The sequence below is a fragment of the Rattus norvegicus genome, chromosome 3 (assembly GCF_021556685.1).
Source record: "Rattus norvegicus strain SHRSP/BbbUtx chromosome 3, alternate assembly SHRSP_T2T, whole genome shotgun sequence".
NCBI classification, from domain to species: Eukaryota; Metazoa; Chordata; class Mammalia; order Rodentia; family Muridae; genus Rattus; species Rattus norvegicus.
The window spans coordinates 61321064-61341632 of NC_141536.1; the positions used below are offsets into that span (position 1 = coordinate 61321064).

General features: G+C 41.2%; 1 protein-coding gene across 5 annotated transcripts in view; it reads right to left on the minus strand.

The window, feature by feature from the left end:
* Sestd1 (SEC14 and spectrin domain containing 1) overlaps positions 1-20569 on the minus strand; it is a 96590-nt gene that overhangs the window by 15771 nt on the left and 60250 nt on the right. For all 5 annotated transcript variants that reach the window (XM_087650823.1, XM_087650822.1, XM_087650825.1 and 2 more), the window contains 6 exon segments: positions 18391-18446; positions 15724-15935; positions 8810-8932; positions 2459-2653; positions 1887-2001; positions 403-562 (listed from right to left, as the gene is read on the minus strand). In XM_087650823.1, coding sequence (XP_087506949.1) covers positions 403-562; positions 1887-2001; positions 2459-2653; positions 8810-8932; positions 15724-15935; positions 18391-18446 — 861 coding nt within the window.

Genomic DNA, 20569 nt, shown 5'->3' on the forward strand with positions numbered 1-20569 from the left:
AAATCGGCGTCAGCCCACTGTCTAATCCTACAACCAACATAATAATGGATATATGGCATAAGAAAATGAGATACAGAAACAACCAGGTAAGACCTAACAGAACTCTAAAATAACAGAAAACAGAAAAAAGCACATGTCTCCAAGAAAGTCTGTTAAAGCAGATATGAGTACCTGAGAATGACTAAAAGCTTTACAATCAAGTAAACGGGGAAAGATGTCTCTTCATCTAATGAATTAGCATTAGTTGTCAGAACAATTATGTAGAAATTATCACACTCACCTCAAACCTACTATATAGCATATAACAGGTAAGACAATTGAATTTGCAAAATACAGAGTACTGAACTTTTATCTTAGTGTCATGCTATCCTGATAAACTTTAACATAACATTTCGACTTTGCCTTTGTTTCCTAAGTTGCATATCTTCCATCACTCCTTGTATGTGGTCCACGTTTTCTTTATTCTCAATTGTTACATCCTTTCCATAGGCCCAGGAAGCCTGATTGGAGATCTGATCCAGGAGACCTTGACCTTTTTCTCGTAAGCCTTGCAATCCCACATCTAAAACAAACAAGGCTGGGTTGAGTCTCTTAACAAGGGTGTTTCCCCTCCCCGCGACAGCTAGACATGGGTTCTAAATGTAGACTTAGACAGTGGCACGCCAGGAGGCAGCCCTTTGACTATCTCAAGCAACAGAACCTTTAAATGGGGCTTAAAGGGGAACTCTTTTCTACTTTTCGACTTTGCTAAATTCTTCCTAAATGGTATCATCAAAGCACAAATCTGCATATATGACTATTTTAAAAACTAAAAGTATGAGAATCCCTATTTCAACAAATATGACTTTCTATTTTTTCCCTTTAGCTTTTGTGTTCCATGTTTTAGGGAACCAGCACACATATTTTGTTTAAAAACGTGTAATATTGTAAGACTACAAAAATCACTCACAATGTATGATCCAAGTAAAAGGATGAATGCTATAAGGCAGTCGCTGGGCTCACACGCCATGGAAAACACTATTCAAGATACAGAGACTCCAAGTTAGACATGTGCACAGGAGTTCTGTTTTGAAGGGAAGTGTGGCTCAAGAAAACTTCTGAACTTCTGATACTTTAAAAGCACACTTGACATATGAAATATTAAATAGTATTATACATATCATCCATTAACAAAGGCTGTAAGCAAGTAAAACGTCAATACAAAAGTGCTTTCTAATCGGTTTCCCTGAAGTTGTTTTCGTAATGAATTTATTTGGTTCAATCGTGTGTCCTCCCTTCTACTCTCTCGCCCCAGCATTCGGCACCTTGTCCGCTCACCCCTTCTGTGAACACCCTTCTCAGTCTGACTTCCAGCTATGAAGTTCAATGTCCTACTGCACGCACATGGAAGGAAAGGGGCCTGACGGCACGGGTCAGAGCTGGGTTAACAGAACTGGACACGCTTTCCCTTGGGGATTATTCTCAGTGCAGAGACACAGTACACAAAATCAAACCAACTCTTTTTTTTTTCTCATGGTTAGAATATAGCAACACACATAACAAAATCCGAGTAAAACACAGTTTGGGGCATGCAGGGTTTGCCATGGAGCACTGCAAAGTCATTACAGCTTCTGCATGCACTGTACACAGCTGTCCCTGGGGTATGCACAACACAGCACCTGTAGCCTGACTGAGTGACAGAGGGCAAAGGCCCAAGGTTGGACTGAGCAACCACAATGGGAAATAAGTGAGCACAAATTATAACCCTTCACGGGAATAAAACCTTTCGATATTATGTTTCTGTGTTCACTGCAAAGGACAATTAGTTCAGTATATAAATTGTCTAACCATGGTAATATTTTTTAACAAAGAACTCTTTGGTTTCAGCATTTTTAAAATCTGCTTACCAACACTTTTCAGCTTCTCTTCAAGCAGTTTTAAAGTTTGCTGAATCGATGCTCCATCAGCTGGTGCTACGTCTACGCACAACATCCCTAATAAGCCGTCCAACTGCTGAGACAACTAAAGCCGAGGGACAAAGAGACAACCCTGATGTAACCAGCATCTTAAGTCTTCAGTGATTAATGAGGTCATCACAAATACACTGGGAAAGACTATGCAGTTAAAAGATAAGGACGAGTAATCAGAAAGCATGTTATCTAGAAGATGGGACACATGGACGCATGCACCAGGAAGGTCAGCAGAGGGCAGGAAGTTACTGATGGCTCCATTTCTGTCTATGTTACAAACACATACGATTGAAAAGCCATCAAAGTGAACTACTAGCTTAGAATGCTCTAGTTCAACAGGTTCAGTCACATGCAGAATGACAAAATAACTTAAAGAAATTCATTTTATTACCTCCACCAGAAAATTACTGTCCCAGAAAAGTCACCATGGGGCATGCAAACCTACAAAAGTTTGTACAGATTGTTCGGGTCATTTGGACACAGGGAAGGGAACTGGAGCAGGAACTCACATCTTGGGCCACACCATGAAACTCCAAAGCTGCCTGCAGGAGGTTCTGCCTAAATTCTAGCTGGCTGGCCTGCCGGTAGCAGACGTCGCTGAGCTGCTGCTGCAGGGACTTCAACTCCACAAGGTCTTCCTCATCTCCGGCATTCAGGAGCGCTGCGATCTGTTGGTTGAGCTCCACGTACACTGCAAACCACTCCTGTAACAGGGGCGGCACAGAGCAAACCAAAGGTCAGACTTACTCCTGGGGCACTATTTATAATTTCTCAGGAAGAGAAACAGAAATGTTTGCAAATTAGAATTATTTAAATAAAGGATAAGTCCCCCCATCATCAAATCCTTCCAGACCCGCCCAAAACCAGTCTCTCCTGGGCCTGCTAAATGGCTCCTTCTTCCCTGCTCTATGGGAAGCCAGTTTACACTTAAAAAACACAGGGGCTCCTGAGGTTTTCCCAAAGCAACTACAGTTCTTATCGAGAACATTCCACAAGGCCTAGCTGAGTGCAAAGGTAGGCCCATTCCTCATCATTACCTCCAGACTTCCTGTCTACTCCCCCAAAACCTCACCACTGCCTCGGAGCATGCTGCGGAATTTGAATTTCACCCCACCAGGTCCCCATCCACAGAGGGGTGTTGCAAAGGCGTGGCTTTCTCTTCGCAACGTTTCCACCTTATAGACATCTACCAACACCAACCAACTCCTGAATTTGTCTCTTTGACTCCCTGATTCCCTTCTGAACTGTTAGTCTCACTTTTTCTCACTGGCCTCTTAGGCACCACAAAGGCTCACTGCCTGCTACTATACTGCTCCCTAAACCTCGATTTCATGAATCCCCTTCTCTAACCTCCCAGGGCTGATCCCAAGTGTCCTCCTTCAGCGTCCACCTACCCATGTCTATAGATTTGCTGTCCAGAACTTGGCAGCCTCCTCTCCTTTCCTCTGTCCGAGGTCACACACTCACACCACTTCCATGTGGACCCATGCCATGCTTCCTTCTACGCATGTGCTCACCCCGACTAGAACTAGGCCTCCCCGCCTACTGCGGCTATGCCAGCTCACGAGGCTATGACGCTATAGCCATGTGCTATACACTGATGGTCAGCAGCAGAATGTTCAGTGTTTGCCCCCTGCACAAGGTTGGGGAGTGAATGGCAGGACAGACCTTTATGACATTCCTATGCATGTATATATCCCACTTTGTGACTTGATCATATCAAAGAACTCAGAGTTTTATTACTTTTTTTAAAGGTGGCATACACAATATTAGGCCTTATCCTGCAATGTCTTTTACAAAGAAAAATTATTTTTATTTCTTCTCTCCTCTTTTTCCACACACCCCGGCACTGTGCCTGTGCTCCCCCAGCACATACACACACCCTTCCCTTTAGTTTTTCTCTTACTTCCTACTTGATTTTTAATTTCTCCTAAAAAGTTTCTCCTAATTTTGTACTACCACTCTTCTGAAAGCAAGCATGTCCCGCTCACTAGGAACTTTCTGCGGCCTTGCTCCTCCACCAACACGCGTCGCTGGCTCTACCCATGAACGCAACATCTCATCACAGCCTGCTGCCTCCCTCCTTTAGTAGGCTCGAGCCTTTCGTTTTTACTACCTCCAGCCCTAACTCCACACAAGTCTATGCTCAAAAGTGCTTCAGCTTTAGTTTCTTTCTACAGGCTGAAAGGCACCGTACAGTCCCCCTGCAGTCCCTCTTGCCCTCAACACCCGGCCTCTGTCTACACCTTGCTCCCCTGGTCCCTGGCAACACCAACATGCTGCCCCCATCATGCTTCTGCACCAAGTGTCTATGCTTCTATCTCAAGTGTCTCCTGAGCTTGAATTCCTCCCTCATCACATTTCAAGGTTCAGGGACTAAGTGCCATCTCCTCAGAGAGGCCTTGCCTCAACACCACACCTCTCCATTACTCTCTTCTCCCCATCTCTCCTGACTTATTGTAAATTCTATCTGGTAAGACTTTGCTACAACTCAAGAATTCAGAACAATGCACTCGACTAATGTACACTGAATAAATATACAAAATGTAATGGACATTGCAGACTTGGTATTAAATTAGGTAGGTAATAAGATGGTTTTTGGCAAAGTCTGAAAGATTTTAGGTTAGTATGACTAAGAACACAGTATTAATACACACGAGAAGCCATACAACAAAGACCTACATGCTTAGACTGCCAAAAATGTGGAGCTCAAGGTACTCCTCCATTAATGATGGTGGTAAAAATTATCTTACTATTTTATTGGTTATGTTAGAAACATAATTAGTTTTTAAGGAATTTTTAAAAATACAAAGTTATCATAATGAGTGATGGAGAGTGGATGTCAGCATCTTATTTTACACTGCATGTGTCTTGTGTGCACGTCGGGGAGTGCTATTGGAGCCTGGGGGCGGGGCGGAGAACACCCTTCAGGAGCGCCCTCTCCTTCCACCACATGAGTGCAGAGGACACACTGGGCTCACCACGCTTGGCAGCAGCACCTTCTTCCCGCCCCAGAATGGCTGTTTTAATGGGAAAGAATCATGGAGAAAATTGATGTCATGTTCTCAAATAGAATGTGATTTCACTGTCATATTTATAGCACTTAGAAATTTACTTAGTATTCTGAAGAAATGTGTCTACTTCCTGAGGAAGAAGTTGCAATGACTCTAAGCAAAGCAATAAACTAAGGGGCTAGCCTTCTAGAAAAACATTCTCACTGAGACCTTCAAGCTTCACTTCACTTGGTGCTTGTCAGAAGGTTTAAACTCTTTGGTGGGGCCCCAGGGTATACAAGGTCTTGTAACCTCACCAAGGATGTAAATATAACACAAGGACTGACTGATGTGTTTCAAAAATCAATACTTTGATTAGAGATACAGATTTACTGATTTACACAACTGAGGTTGCCCTAAAGACATATCAGCCTGTCTAGGATGAGTCATGGAGGACCTGATTTGTCTATAACATGTACTGGAAATTAATTAAAGTGTTTATTCCTACAAAAGAGAGGGATGTACAGTATATGTGCCCTCAGATGAGCAGATTGCCTTTCATTCACCCTGATCTATCCAGCTTGTACATCTATTGTATGGAAAATGATTTAGTATAATGAAATAAAATGCAGAAGATTTGGGGCTTAAATGAAGATTTGGTCAACGAGCTTGAGTGTCTTATTTGCAGCACTAAGACAGTCAGCCAATGAGCTTGAGTGTCTTATTTGCAGCACTAAGACAGTCAGGCGTGAGCTGCCAGTGTGTGTGCAGTGGGGCACTGTTGGGATGTTGAGCATCCACAATAGCTGTACCAGGAGCAAGCAGCCTAATGCGGATGAAAGCAGCACTGCCAGGTCAGGCTACCTCGGTGATTCCCACACAGGATGTGTCAAGAAGAAGCGTGTCCTGATTTGCTAAGTACACCCTACTGCTGGTTCCTATTAGACGGCACACACCAGGACACGTGGCCTCTGTGGCCAGGACACCGACGGATTGCTAGAAAGGCTTCACAGACTACACTCCACACTCTTACCACAGCTTTCCTGCTTCCTTCGCCTCTTCCAACCTACCAAAGACTTTTGCTAAATTAATTCTTTTTAAATTTTTTTTAATGTCTTGAGAGAAGGAGTTTTCCAATTTGTAATTCTCCTACCTTAAAGTTCTGAGATTACGGAACTGAGATTGCAAGGCCACACCCAGATTCAACTAAAACACTTTAAAATTTGTTATCAGATTCTATAACCACTGCCATGCTGCTTACCACCTGCTCTGTTGTACTAAAAAGCGGAATGAATTTCTAAATCATAATCCCTTGCAAAGAACCGCACATTAGTATGAGTTTCATTCCCCTTCACATTAATCCTCAACAGCCACACATATTGAGTTCTTAGTTTTAATTCTCCATTATGTTTATGTGAAACTTGAAATTTGATGCTTGACATTGTAATTTAATGCAATCGGTATACTACACATGTCCAAATTCTTTGTTAGCTATCAATACGAAATTTGTCATTACTTCCCAAGACCTGAAAAATACCAATAAATGCTTTCAACAGTTGGACCTTATTCACAAGGAAAAAATAAGAGTTTTAATTTTGTTACTGGGATTTTGGTTGGTCGGTTGGTTGGCTGGTTGACTTAAACACAGAGTCTCACTATATAGTCCTGGATAGTCTAGAACTGGCTATGTTGACCAGATTAGCCTCAAAGTTAATTTCTATAGGTGTGTGCTGTACCACACTCAGTTAAGGAAGTCTTGAATAAAATACTAAATATTAGAAGCGTAAATATTAGAAGCTAGCACATTTATCAACCAAGCTTTTTACAGGTCAACAGTGCAGCGCCACCTATTGGTAAAATAGTGCAACCCTCTTTTTAAACCTTAAAAGGGAGAATTTCAAATTTAACAAAAGTACAAGAGACAAAATAATAAAAGTCCATATCCACCATGCTTTAGCTGTTTCCAACCTGTGGCTGACTCCATTTAACGCAGACTCCCTCCCAGTTTTTCCACACTTCCAACTACACAGCGAATCCTGAACAGCACACGTGACTACGCAGTCTCCCAGGAGCCACAGCGCTTCCCCGAGGACGATGAGTAAACATGTTAAATTGTCTCTGCACGTCCACAAGTACCAACAGCGTAACAATTAAGATATAAACAAAAACATGCTGTCTCTTAAGTTTGTTCATTAAATTGAGTGATTTCTCTAAGAACAAACACAGAAAGGACCACTTGGGGCACAGACATCCACTGGATTCCAGTAAAGTATGTATAGTCTGTCAGCAGCGTCTGCATCTAGGAAACACTGAGGTGGCATCTGAAGAGCCTCCATCTAGACATCCCACAGCTGGTGGTCCTCTCCAGTTAAAAGTTCTGCATACATTAGCACACCAAAGTAAGCTGAAGCACAGGGATCCCATAAGCACACTGCTTCTTTAAGTAATTTAATGACTTTGTCTTTGTGTGTAACCTGCACCTTCATCCACACTTCATGAAAGCACAATGTGCTTTCAATCCGATGTGAATTTATACATGGTACGTGTATATATTACCCATTTTCTACCTACAAGTGCTTTTCTTGGTTTCCTTTTTAAAATAACAAAACACAAATGTCTTCAGATCCTCACGTCACAAACCCTCACTGAAAGTCTTACATAATTAAGTTCTCTCATAAAGTCAGGAATGCTCTATGCCACATACTGATTTCAAGAACTAAGGAAGCGTACAAATCATAGAATCCAGTTATTCTATAATGCACTCCAGAATAATCCACGCAGTTCCTACAAACCAAACACTACCAAAAATTAAAACAAAATCAGAAACAAACTAATTAGTACCATGTCATGTGAAAAGAAGCAAGAGAATTAAAAAGATTATATAACCCCAGGAATAGGGCTTATAAGTTAAATACAACTTTGTTTAACCATAAAAGAGAGATCCATGGTGGAAACTCTGAAATGCATTAAAACATATATACTTTCAATTATAGGACTTCCCTTTTAAGTTTCTTATGAGTTCAACATTATTATTACTGACCAGTTTTTGAAGATATTCTAAAAAGATGTAAATGAACAGATTTAATGTTAACTTTTCCAATTTTGTATTCAGTCTATTTAAAATCAATGTAAATGACATGACCTGAGAAAGCTGAGGGTTCTCCTCACAAACTGGGCGTGACTTTCACATTGAGGCCAGGCTGACTGCCCCATAGCAGAACCCAAATACTACTAAACTCCTCCACTTGCAAAGTTTTACATTTTAAATTCTTCTCAGCCATTATTCTCTACAACCAGTTTAGGGATTAATTTACTGCCCAATGTATATCTGATTTCCTGTTTTTAACAATGGCTGTGGTGTGACTCCCAGAATATAATTCTATTGTATATTCCCAGTAGAGCAGCGAAGGCCCCTCTCTCTGAGAACTACAGAGTGCCACTTGGAAAAGGAAAGGAAACAGGGGGAAAATAGGATGGGATGGGAGTGGTAAAAACTGTGGGTTTTAAAGGAGAAGTGAATATGATTAGAGTATTTGATATACAACTATAAAAATTTCACAATGAAACCCATTAAAACCAGAAGTTTCCACCACCTCAGGAATTACTGGTAAAGGTTCTATAATTTTAAGTCACTTTTCCCCTGACACTGTAAACATCCTCCAAATTGTGCTTCTTTGACAAACTGTATGGGAATCAGGCCCAAACTAGCCCTGATTATGAACTGGCCACCAAGGTGTACTTTCAGACCTCTAAGCACCCAACATACGCACTCCTCGCCCTCTATCAACACTGGAAGCCACCCAGAGTGCACTGCTCAGTCCCACCCATGGCAGAGCATGCTGGACTCGCAGAGGGAAAGCTCCTCACACTGTGCTGGCTCTCGATCTCCTCATGCTTCTGTTGCAGGGCCTGGGATGCCCTGATGGAGTCACCAATGCCCCACTGTGCTCTCAGTTGCTCAGACCCAGGCCCTTCGAGCCAGTTCACAACCTACAAAGGAAAAGAGAAGATGAAAACAACCAAAAGCTTTCCAAGTCTTCATTCTCATCAGGTTCTTGTGCCCAAATCCCTGAATTCTTCAAATGTCTATAACTTAAGTTACTTCAATTCTATTTAAATATCTATTAAATATTTAAAAAAATCACTCGCAGGAAATGTCTCATTTGGAATAACGTATTTATGCTGGGATATCACTACCAGAACTCTGAATTTGAAAACATGAACACTGTATCTAATACTCAGCTTTCAGCTATCTGACTATGCCAGACTGAGGTAACAAACAAATCAAAAACCAACAGAACAAAACACTGGGATGCTTCTATTAAGAGGGTTAAATTTTACAAATAAGAGATCCAAAACTACATGATGCAGAGTTGGGGAAGAATAAGAAATGGCATTGGTCAAAGGCTTTAACTAACATGTCAGAAAATTGAGTTTCAGCGACTAAGTAACTTGTCCAAGGTAACAACATACTATTGAAAAACTAGGACCAAAGGACACATGTAATGATTCAGTGGAATGTTCTTTCCAAAGCCCTAAAAACAGTTAAGTAACAAAGTTAAAATAATACCTTCTTGCTTTCGTAACAAACTGCAGAATAAGACTACTTTAATATGTTCTAGGTGTCTTCCTAGGATAAATTAAGCATCTAGACTTCTTATGAGAAACCCTGCAAACTCTGCTCAAGTAATTAGGGGGCTGTAGTTTGCCAGGATGACAGGGCACAGTCCTCATCTGCGGTGTCACAGAGGCAGGTGTAAGGAGGCAAGAACCATCTGGGGTAAATACGAGTCATTCTAGCATCAAACGTCCGTGCTCCACCGTGAACCACTGAACTGAAAGATGCCCCGAGTGGTATTCCACCAGACATGAACAGTTCAGACCTGACCCTGGGTGGATCGGAAGCGACAATACCAAGTAACGCTGGTTACATTCTAGCCTTTATCAGGTGCTGGGGGAACAGAGTAATGGTCATGCAGGAGGTTCTGCTAACTCCTCCTGCACACTCACTGTTAAGGGATTCTAATGAAGCAGAGCAGGAACAGTAGCACCAAGCCTCCCGTTACTAAGTTACAACAGAGATTCCAAGACCAGATACACAGTGACTTAAACTAACTTAGGACAGTTCTCAAAAGTGGGTGCAGATGCCACCGTCACTTGCTGGGAAGGCCTCATGGTGAAGAGCAATCTGTTCTCACAGGGCATTTCTGCTAAGAAGGATTGACACACATTCAGTTCTAAACGTTTACGCACGTTTTTAATAATTATATAAACACACAACATAAGGAAATCATGTGTATTTCCTTTGGTTAATTTTCAAAGCAGTTTCCCTGCATCATTCTAGATGTATTTGCTTCAGTCAGCTCCTAAGATCCAAGTGATTTCTATCCTGTGATTTTCACTTGGCACTACTGTAGTAATTTGCCATGTGCAAACTACTATGATTTTTAATAAATTTACAAACCTCATTTTAAAGAGGCCACCCCTTTGCCTGCCTCTCCCCAACTGTCCAATCAATCAACCCATTCCCCCTAAGATATACAGTTATTGCACCTATGTTCAAACTCTGTTGTTCCATGGGTACATGATTATATAAAAAAATACACAGCAGCCATGTATAGTATTTTCTCTAATTCTGTTTTACTTCCTTGGAAATAGATCCACTGAACCTCTCTTGTCCAATGATGAAAATGCTAATGACTAGTGCATACATTATAAATCAGTCCTACAAAATACTTGCTTCTATCCAAAACAACTAATAATAAGTTTTAACTGTATTTTTCAATAACCTTTGCAAGGTACACAAACTATTGTTATGGAAATACTCCTGACAACTAGAAAAGAAATCTCTCCATACAGTTATTAGCAGTTCTGAATACATTGCAAATGTCTGTTTATCACATATGAGGTCCTCTGCGATTTCTTTTTGTCTTTTTATCTTGTATTCTACTGCCTTAATATTATCATGCAAAGCTCGAATATAAAATAATATTACGGCTGACAACTGGAATAACTGTGTAGGGCTTCCTTTTGACTGAACTCTTGTCAAGTTCGTCATGTGCACTATTGGCAGGAACTCTTCAAAGTAACAGAAGTCTGGTCCTCAATACCTTCAGTCTCTCATCCGAGCATCTCTATGGGAGCAGGGCTCTAGGACCTGCTTTACTTCACCAGACAGTGCCACTTTCACAGAGGAGGCATGAGCAGCCGTCAGTCGAAATTGCGGCTCTGCTCCCAAGAGTAACCTGAAGAGAGTGTGCAGGCTGCTTTTGGGACATCCAGTCAGTGTACATAAGACACCATCACTGTCCCATATTTTAGCATTGGATACAACAGTTAAGACAGATACTTTCTTATGAAACATACAAACCCTTTGGGAAAATACAGATGAGACACAAACTATAAATCCTCACAGGACAGAGGAGCTCAACTGCAGGGAGGTTGGGGAAGCACAGAGCCCAAGACGCACAAACACAATCTACCATGACAAGTCTTACACGGCAACTGGCATATTCTGACAGAAGCCCCGTGCACCATATTTAAGATGAAGACAGAACTCAGAATCACACTGGGTGCTGCTTGCTGTTAACTTGTCCTCATGGGTTATTATGCTGCCCTACTTCTCTTCAAACTCCTGCCTTTCTTTACCTTCTACACAGCAAGAAAGTCGTCACCAGACACCTCCTGACTTGAGTTTCCTGACCTGTAGACTGTACAAAGCAAAGCTCTGTCTGCATCATTAGTCAGTCTGCTGCATTAGTACAATAACACAAAAGTGAGCTAAAGTATAGACCTTAGAGGAGCCATGAACCTAAACATGAACTTCATCCAAAGGACGGACATCTCACAGACACAGAAAGGCAGTCACATGAGCATCAGTACACAAAGCTTTAATGCACACAGAAACTGATTTTCCTCAGTATGGAACGCAAGTGTTGATGCAGTAACTGTATGATTTCTAATAAAATTATTCAAATTGAGGTCAATGCCTAGTAAACAAGTCCATTTAAATGCATCAATGATGGTGCCTGCCAAATGGTGTTATAAAATTTTCATTCACACTTTACTCAGTCAAATATGAATGTTAACTTACTTTAAAAAGTTGTATACACAATCTATAACAGTATGACCCCTCAAACAGTTATTGATACATTTAAATGCAAAGTATAACTTTGGAGATGTGTCCTTAAAACCTGTGAGAACAAATATTTGCACAGGCCAAGAAACCTAAGGTGGTGCCCAACTGTTTCCCAGCTGGATAGCAGGAGAGTGTTTCAACCCGCAGGCAGGAGGGCGGCCAAGCACCTGAGTGCAGGAAGGGCCTGGGGACTGGGAATGGAGTCCAGCTGTGCACTTATGCTACTGACAGTGCATCTTACTCAGCTCCTGTGGCCTTTCTCTGGAATGGAGGGAAAGCGCATGCTCTAAAAATAACACCTGCAGCTCGGCAGCATGAACCTGCGGCACTAACGGAGCGACCACGGCCTCTTCAGTGAAATGGTGCTGTTGCTTACCCAGGAGCACATGAAACCTAACTCCTAACTTCACAGAAGCAGAATGGGGAATATCTATTTGCATGAAGCCTGACACTGTCCATCTAAACCATGATGGAAAATTACCAGGTGACTCCTTAGCACTCGGCCTATCAGAGCGATCCACTGCTCACGCGTCTCACTCTCAGTGACGCTAGCACAGGTGAGTGGACAATGCGGGTTCACCGATTTAACAGAAACAGACATGCAGCGTTCCAATTAACTTTATATAAAATAATTTCCCCCAATATGCAAGGTACTCTGGTGCATGGCATGTGTTCAGCATGCCACTTACATGCTATGGTAGGGACATTTAAATAACCATGTTGTCAAGGGAACTAGATCTTTCCTTAGGTCTGTGGGAATGCTGCATGCTGCACCAATGTACACCAGCATATTTGCAGCTCCACAAAGAAAACAGCCAGGTGTGGCCACATGTGCCTGAAATGCCAGCATTCAAGAAGCTGAGGCAGGAGGCAGGAGAACGATGTGCTCAAGGCCTGCCTGGCTACAAAGTGAGTCCTTGTCTTTAAAAGAAATTAAAACCAATGACAACAACAAAAACCCCTGAGCTGTAGTGAAATGTATCTGTTTTTAACAGTGATGTTAACTATCACGATCATTATAAATATGCCCATCGTCATCTCCCATTTCCATCTCTTAACTGGGCATTCAAAAATGCACGTCACTACAGTAACTTCTTTGACCTTTTCTATTCAGCAAAACACACATGGTGATCAATCTCTTGTCTATGCATAAACCCAAAAGCCAGAACTTCTTTCTTACTAGGCATTAAGAATCTTATAAAGTTATTATTTTAAATCTTCCTTTAAAAGTCTTAGTAAATAGGTGTGTTACTAGTTATTGCTGTAATTGTTCTGCTTGTGGAGCAAGAAACAAGGGCGTACAACAGTCTTCCAAAGCCAAGCTGCGCAGAAGAAAGGCCAGATCCAGAGAGCCTGTGTTCAGAATCTGAGTCTTGTCCCAGCCACTGTGCCATGCTATCTCTGTGCTATCAAAGACAATTCTAACATGAACTCTGTATACTCAATAGAGACTGCCTTTAACACACTAACGAGTACCTAGGAACGGCCACGATTAAACATATGCTCAGAGAGCTTTGATTTATATGTGATTAATGTTAATAAAAGACTCAATTTTCTGCCTGGAATTCAACATCTTCCTTTCATATCTTACTAATTTAGTCAGAGGTCCCAAAGTATAGCCTGTAGGCCAAATTTGGCCCATCACCTGCTTTGAAAATGAAGTTTTACTGAAAACAGGCCTTGTTCATTCATATGCATATACATTTCTTTACTGTAAGGAAGTCTAAGTAGCTGAAACTACAGAAAACACCACATAGTCCATAAAGCCTAATGTCAGCTAATGCTTTCTCCAGGGGCACCCAACATTTTGGCTCCCTGAGCCACACTGTCCTGGAGCACAGGGTAGGCCGGACACCCCCGTGACAGGTCTACCTGAGTAACATACAGCACTAGTGTGAATATCCCCGTGACAGGTCTACCTTGGTAACATACAGCACTGGTGTGAATATCCCCGTGACAGGTCTACCTGAGTAACATACAGCACTGGTGTGAATATCCCCGTGACAGGTCTACCTGAGTAACATACAGCACTAGTGTGAATATCCCCATGACAGGTCTACCTGAGTAACATACAGCACTGGTGTGAATACCCCCGTGACAGGTCTACCTGAGTAACGTACAGCACTGGTGTGAATACCCCCGTGACAGGTCTACCTTGGTAACATACAGCACTGGTGTGAATATCCCCGTGACAGGTCTACCTGAGTAACATACAGCACTGGTGTGAATACCCCCGTGACAGGTCTACCTGAGTAACATATAGCACTGGTGTGAATATCCCCGTGACAGGTCTACCTTGGTAACATACAGCACTGGTGTGAATATCCCCATGACAGGTCTACCTGAGTAACATACAGCACTGGTGTGAACATCCAGAGCTGGCTCTCTCTGAGCACTGGCCTTCCTTCCATACGTGCTCCTGTGCATGTTTCCACTAATAGTAAGTGCTCTGCAGGCTCCAGTGCCACCCAAGGCTCCAAGCCCACCGCCATTATGCTATTCTCCAACCACCAAGAACGCCAGCTTCCTGCAAACCTTCTGTACAGTGTGGAAAAATCTGCCAGTTCCTAGAAAAATAAAGACAATTGCTACTTCCTCCCACTAGGCCTTTGCAGACTACAGCAGTCTCACAAACGATTAGTCTAGAAACGCCCACAGCACTCTGGTTCTTTCCTTGTGATATTTAATGCTTTTTCTCCTTACTTCTATCAACAAACAAAACAGAATCTACTTCTATAGCCTGTATACAATTCAGCACCATGATTAATACTTACCTAGAGAATCAATGCATCTAGATTTTTAAAAGAACACTTCAGTATTTCAAGCTGTTTGTACTTGTTTTTAAAGGTTTTATTTTTAGTTATGTGTACGTGTGTGTCTGTGCATGGGTGTATACATATAAGTACAGGTACCTGTAGATGACAGAAAGGCATATAGCATCAGATCCCCTAGAGCTGGAGTGACAGGCACCTGGGAGCCCTTGAAGTGGGTATTGGGAACTGAACTCCAATCCTCTCCAAGAACAGTATCCTCTCTCACTGCTAAGCCATCTCTCTAGCTGAGCCAGCCTGTACCTTCAAATAAAATTATTTAAAGATTTATTTTCTTAATTGTTCAGTAGATTAAAATCTACCATAATCTAATGAACAGAAATGCCTCAGATTTCTTTTGGTATTTTCAGCCATATTCTGTATGAAAATCAATTCTAAAAAGCAACTAAAAATTCATAACTACATCTGTTTTTATTAACAGTATAAGTGGGTACATTTAATATTACAATTAGAATACATCACATATTACCTTTGTATTCTAGAATACTCTACAATGATAGTAAACAGTCTCGTAAGTTTTAGAAATTAAGAATAATTCAAACAACTATGTTCAAATGTTATGTATTAAATGAATATAGAAAGCATTTATGTTTTAAAGTAGTTGTTTTTGAAGTCACTTTGTTAGTGAATTAAATAATCAGTTCCACCATGGCAGAAATAATTTCATTTAGTGTAGATGCTCCCTATGAATCCAATTTGAAATCTCTAAAGTTCTCTATGTGACATAAGGAAGACTTAATACAGTCAGTCAACAGTCAGACGTTACCAGACACCCAGAATTCACAGGACGGGCAGGGCAGCCTGACACCCACCTGCATCACCTTCTGCTGGATCTCCTCTAACTGTGTGCGCTTACTGCGCTGCCTGCAGACCTCCTGGTAGCGCGTATACTGCTCCCGGAGTGAGTCTAACAACTTCATAACCTGTGGCTGTGCGAGCAGTTCGTCATCCATAGGAGACCAGGAGACCCCTCCATCAGAGCCATTAAATCGACGCTGCTGTAATTCAGATAACAACTCATGCCCTTTACAAACGAAAGATACTTGTAATTAATGCCCACAAAAATACAGCCCTACAGATTGATCTTCTAAATCCTACGCCTGCTTTTAAAACCTATCCTTCAGCCTTCTCATACGGAATGAAGTACAAGTGGAAACTTCATATATCACATTGAGTAGGAAAACTGCATTTGTGCACAGACATGAGAACAACGTCATTCAATATAAACTAGAAAACATATTGAAACAAATGGCCAATCGTGTAAATATAAACACCCTATATGCCACAGTAAACATATACAATGATAAATATCAGATTCTTGGTGGATTATTACTCAAGATGTGGTGTCAATAAATTGTCTTTGTGAAGCACAATTACACTCTAGAATTTCATTAGTAATTCAAGAAACGTGTTGGAGGTTTTCAGCCCCCCTCTCAAGCACAGCACTTAAAAGCTGACAGTGAAGTGAAGGTGTCATCAGAGTAGCTGGAGGACAGTCTTTATGAGCAGTACAAACCAATCCTGAAATAATCTCGACAGGGACGCCTGCGACCTACTGACTGGCCGTGGCCACGCTGGTGGGAGAGCTGCATCTAGCGAGCTCCCTCAGGAATCTGCTCACACGAGAAGCTGGCACAGAAGAATGCCACCAAAGCTACAGGCACACTGACAATTTTAAAAAGGAAGAGACTGTGTGCCCAGAATAAAACTACTCTGATTGTTATACAGGCATCAAAAATACATAGATATAAATTTTCTTCTTCCCTTTATTTTGGAAGTATCCTAAATTTAAATAGCTTTTAAAGTATCGAAAGAGAAGAGATTTGTAGCTTTTAAATACGACCAATTTCTAAAAAACAATCTAGTTGTTCTAAATCTCCATTATATACCTTCAGTACCTACTCTAAGTGTTCATAGCATATAAAATAAAACTTAGTGTATATATTTAAATATTTAAAATGTTCCTAAATCAGTGACTTAAAATAAGATGCTTTCGAAATGTTAAATAATCCATGAAACTAAGTTTTCATATAAAATAATACTTTCACTGGCCAACTACTGTACTTTCTAAACATGTAATTTATGGGTTCTAAGTATTCCTTTGCTCCCTAAGGAACTAAGATCTGTATCATACTGAAAACTGAAATACAGCTGAATAAATACATCAAAAACTATTCGGATTTTAAAACTATTTGTGGCATTTTTTAATTGGAGATACATTTGTTTTAAAAATCTGTGCAAATACTTAAAACACATCAGAATCTTTACAGAATCTTTAATATGTGTGTTTATCATTAATATTAGAGCACACCCACTTCTTATATTCTGACAACTGATATCTCAGTGTTTTCCTTTCGGGTACCATTTATACCAGAGAACAGTCAGGGCAATCATCTCAGAGAAGAAGCTGACACCTCACTGCCTGGGGTCAGGCTCCGATTACAGAGCTTACTGGCCGTATCTATGCATACCTAACTCTGCCAGTGAAGGGATGAACTAGGACCCTGTCCCTTCCAGGACCATGGGCAGCATCTGAAGCCTTCTTACATTCCTGATTCTGAGAGATCTTGGTAAATCCTTCAAACTTTCACTTAACTCATTCTGTGGATCACGCAGGTCCTGAACTTGAACTTCCTGACTCTCCCTCCTAGGCACTGAAATTGATCAGCTTGTGCCACTAGGCCCAGCTTGACCGTCTATGCCTCAGTTTCACTCCTTTTGAAAACGATGCAACAAGACCAACCTCACAGACTGTGCTGAGGAGTAAATGAGTTAGCACACAGAGAACTTAGTTTGTGCCTGGAACCCAGTAAGATTGAAAGTGTGAGCTATTAATTCTTTTAGAAGATTAGAAAGAAAGCTACAGTATTTCATTAAAAGCATTCCAACTCATTCTCCTAGAATTGGTGGCTCTCTATGACAGTCACAGGCGAGGACACACACAGCATGGAGCTCGGGGCATCAGTGCACAGAGTCACCACCAAGGACTCAGTGATTCGCACCAAGGATTACGATCTGCTGTGACTGGTGTCTCTGTACTTGGGCCTGCTTTGAGCTGTGGTGATAAATTTTCTTAACTGATTCTGAACAACTTATTTACTTAGGTTGTATTTTTGTCTCTAAGCCCTGACTTCTTGAAGTATAAAAGAAAGACAATACCACGAGTTACCTCAAATGCTGTTGAGGCAAACAGCCCATAGCAAGTATTCCATAATCACCGCGACAACCCACTGAGATTAGATGCACCTTTTGAAATTCATTTTATAAAATAGGAAATAGATCCAAATTTTTAGGAGTAAATAATTTATCATTATTAATTTTTGAATATTATATTAAAACCATCAGGTTAATCCCATATAGTCTGAAAAACTGCCCTTTAAACTCCTACAGCTTACATGATGAGGAAATGTTTTAGAGAGACTGAGGCTTTGCTAGATTATTATCATCACTAGTAAACGATGCTTTGCTTTTCACTTTACCTGTCTGAAGAACTGTCTCAGGATCAACAGATGGAAGAAAGTTTAAATCCACGGACCTAGAAGACATCAAAAGAGTCGTTTTTCAATGCTATAATATTCATATAACTCTATTTCAAAACTGTTTTACACTTAATGCATTTATTCCAGAAAGATCTGAGGCTAAATTCCACCCGATTGTTACAATGCCAAGACCAGTGTCCTCAAACTGTTCATAACATAGGAAGTAAGTACTACCAAATTATCTTATGAAGCCAAAACCAGGAAAACACAGCAAAAAAGAACAATTTTCCTGAATGAAAATAAATGTGCAAAATTTTTGACATAATATTTGCAAACCAAATTCAACAACACATTAAGAGGATTACACACTATTGCCAAGTTGGCCTGGCTTCATAGCAAATGTAAGAATGGTTCAACATATATAATTAAGGAAGTATACTATAGCACACAGACACACACATACACAGAGAGACTTCAGGACAGAAGCCTCAACAGACACAAGGAGACAAGGGTTTTCATTCTCTCCATTCTTATTCAACACTGTGTCTGAATTCTTAACTAGTGCAGTGACAGAGAGAAATAAAGGAGATTCAAACAGGAGAGGAAAAAGTCAAATTGCCCCTTAGTGAAAACGGCATGATCCATGATTATAAACCTAAAACACACTATAGAGCCAACCAGGAAGCTCTGAGACCTGCATGGCATGGTGACTTTTGTTCCTGCGCCCGTGGAGTAGCATGCAGACATTGCTAACATGCATACCTATATGCATGCATGTGTGGTATTCTAACAGATGCACTCCACTCCTTCCACACTGTGGTCCTGTTTCTTGGGCAGCTGGATTTCTGCCTTCACTTTCTTAAATATATGAGAAAGAGAAAATTCAGGAAAGAGGAGGAGCTACCAAACCACAGCCAAAGACCATGCTGCTATACACCAAACCAAACCCTGCAACTTTTTTTTGGTTCTTTTTTTTTTTTTTTTCCGGAGCTGGGGACCGAACCCAGGGCCTTGCGCTTCCTAGGTAAGCGCTCTACCACTGAGCTAAATCCCCAGCCCAACCCTGCAACTTTTAAACTCATCTTGTCTTTCCCTCTTGGGTATTCTAGATGCTCCCTGAAGGTTAATAAAGAATTATACAAATTTGCAAGGGATGGTATTCTATTACCTCAGTATGAAAGAAACTAAACAATAATATTTGTGTGGAAAGAGACTGGTAGACATAAGGTTTATTAATACTTCTTGTAGACATACAAGTCAGCATTTCCCAAAGTCTTTCTGAAAACATTAAAAATATGTTTTACAAGAGAATGAGAACAGCCCTGGCCTATAGTCATACAAGCATGGGGAGGTACAAAGACACAATTAAACTGGCTTCTTTGATGCAGAGCTTCCTCAGAGACCTCAACTCAGGTTGACAGCTATCAGCAGGGATAGAAATACTGCATCAAACGCTGACCATGGGTACATTTCCTATGAGAACTCTTCAAATGTTTGTCTTCCCTGAGAAAGAAAAGTTTGTGTGTGTGTGTGTGTGTGTGTGTGTGTGTGTGTGTATTTATATATATATATGCATTTACATTTTTATACGGTGTTATGGAACTCTGTCCCCCAAGCAGGATGTGCCAATTGCTGTCTTGAAATAGAGCAGCTAGGATTACATCCGAGAGACTGCTGTAAGACAGGGCCCACTAACATTCTCTTGTGAAAGTGGAGGAAGGTCTACCATGGGAGGTGCGGCACAGGAGGTGCGGCACAGGAGGCTTCTCTCTACCTGCAGGATGTACGAAGGCGTCACACTGTCTAGGCAGAGTCTTCTTTGGTGCTGTAGCTGCCTGTAAGTTGCTTACTGTCTGGTAGGAAACCTCTCACCCGGGCTCCCATAAATAACACAACTAGGATTACTGACTCGCCAAGCTAGATCTGTATGCAACTATGACTCGAGTGGGTCCCGAGTGCCCTGTCTACTATGAGAAGACACTGTCTGTGCCTCCATGGGAGAAGCCACAGAAAAGATACTATGGACAAGACGCTAATCCCTGTGATGATTTGTGGTATCTTTGACTAGACTGTAATTCAAACTATTTGTTTTTACATTCTGAACTTTTTGTAATTAACACTTGGAAGAGTTATCATGCTCTTACATCCATGTGACCACACTGAGTTGACAGACACATGA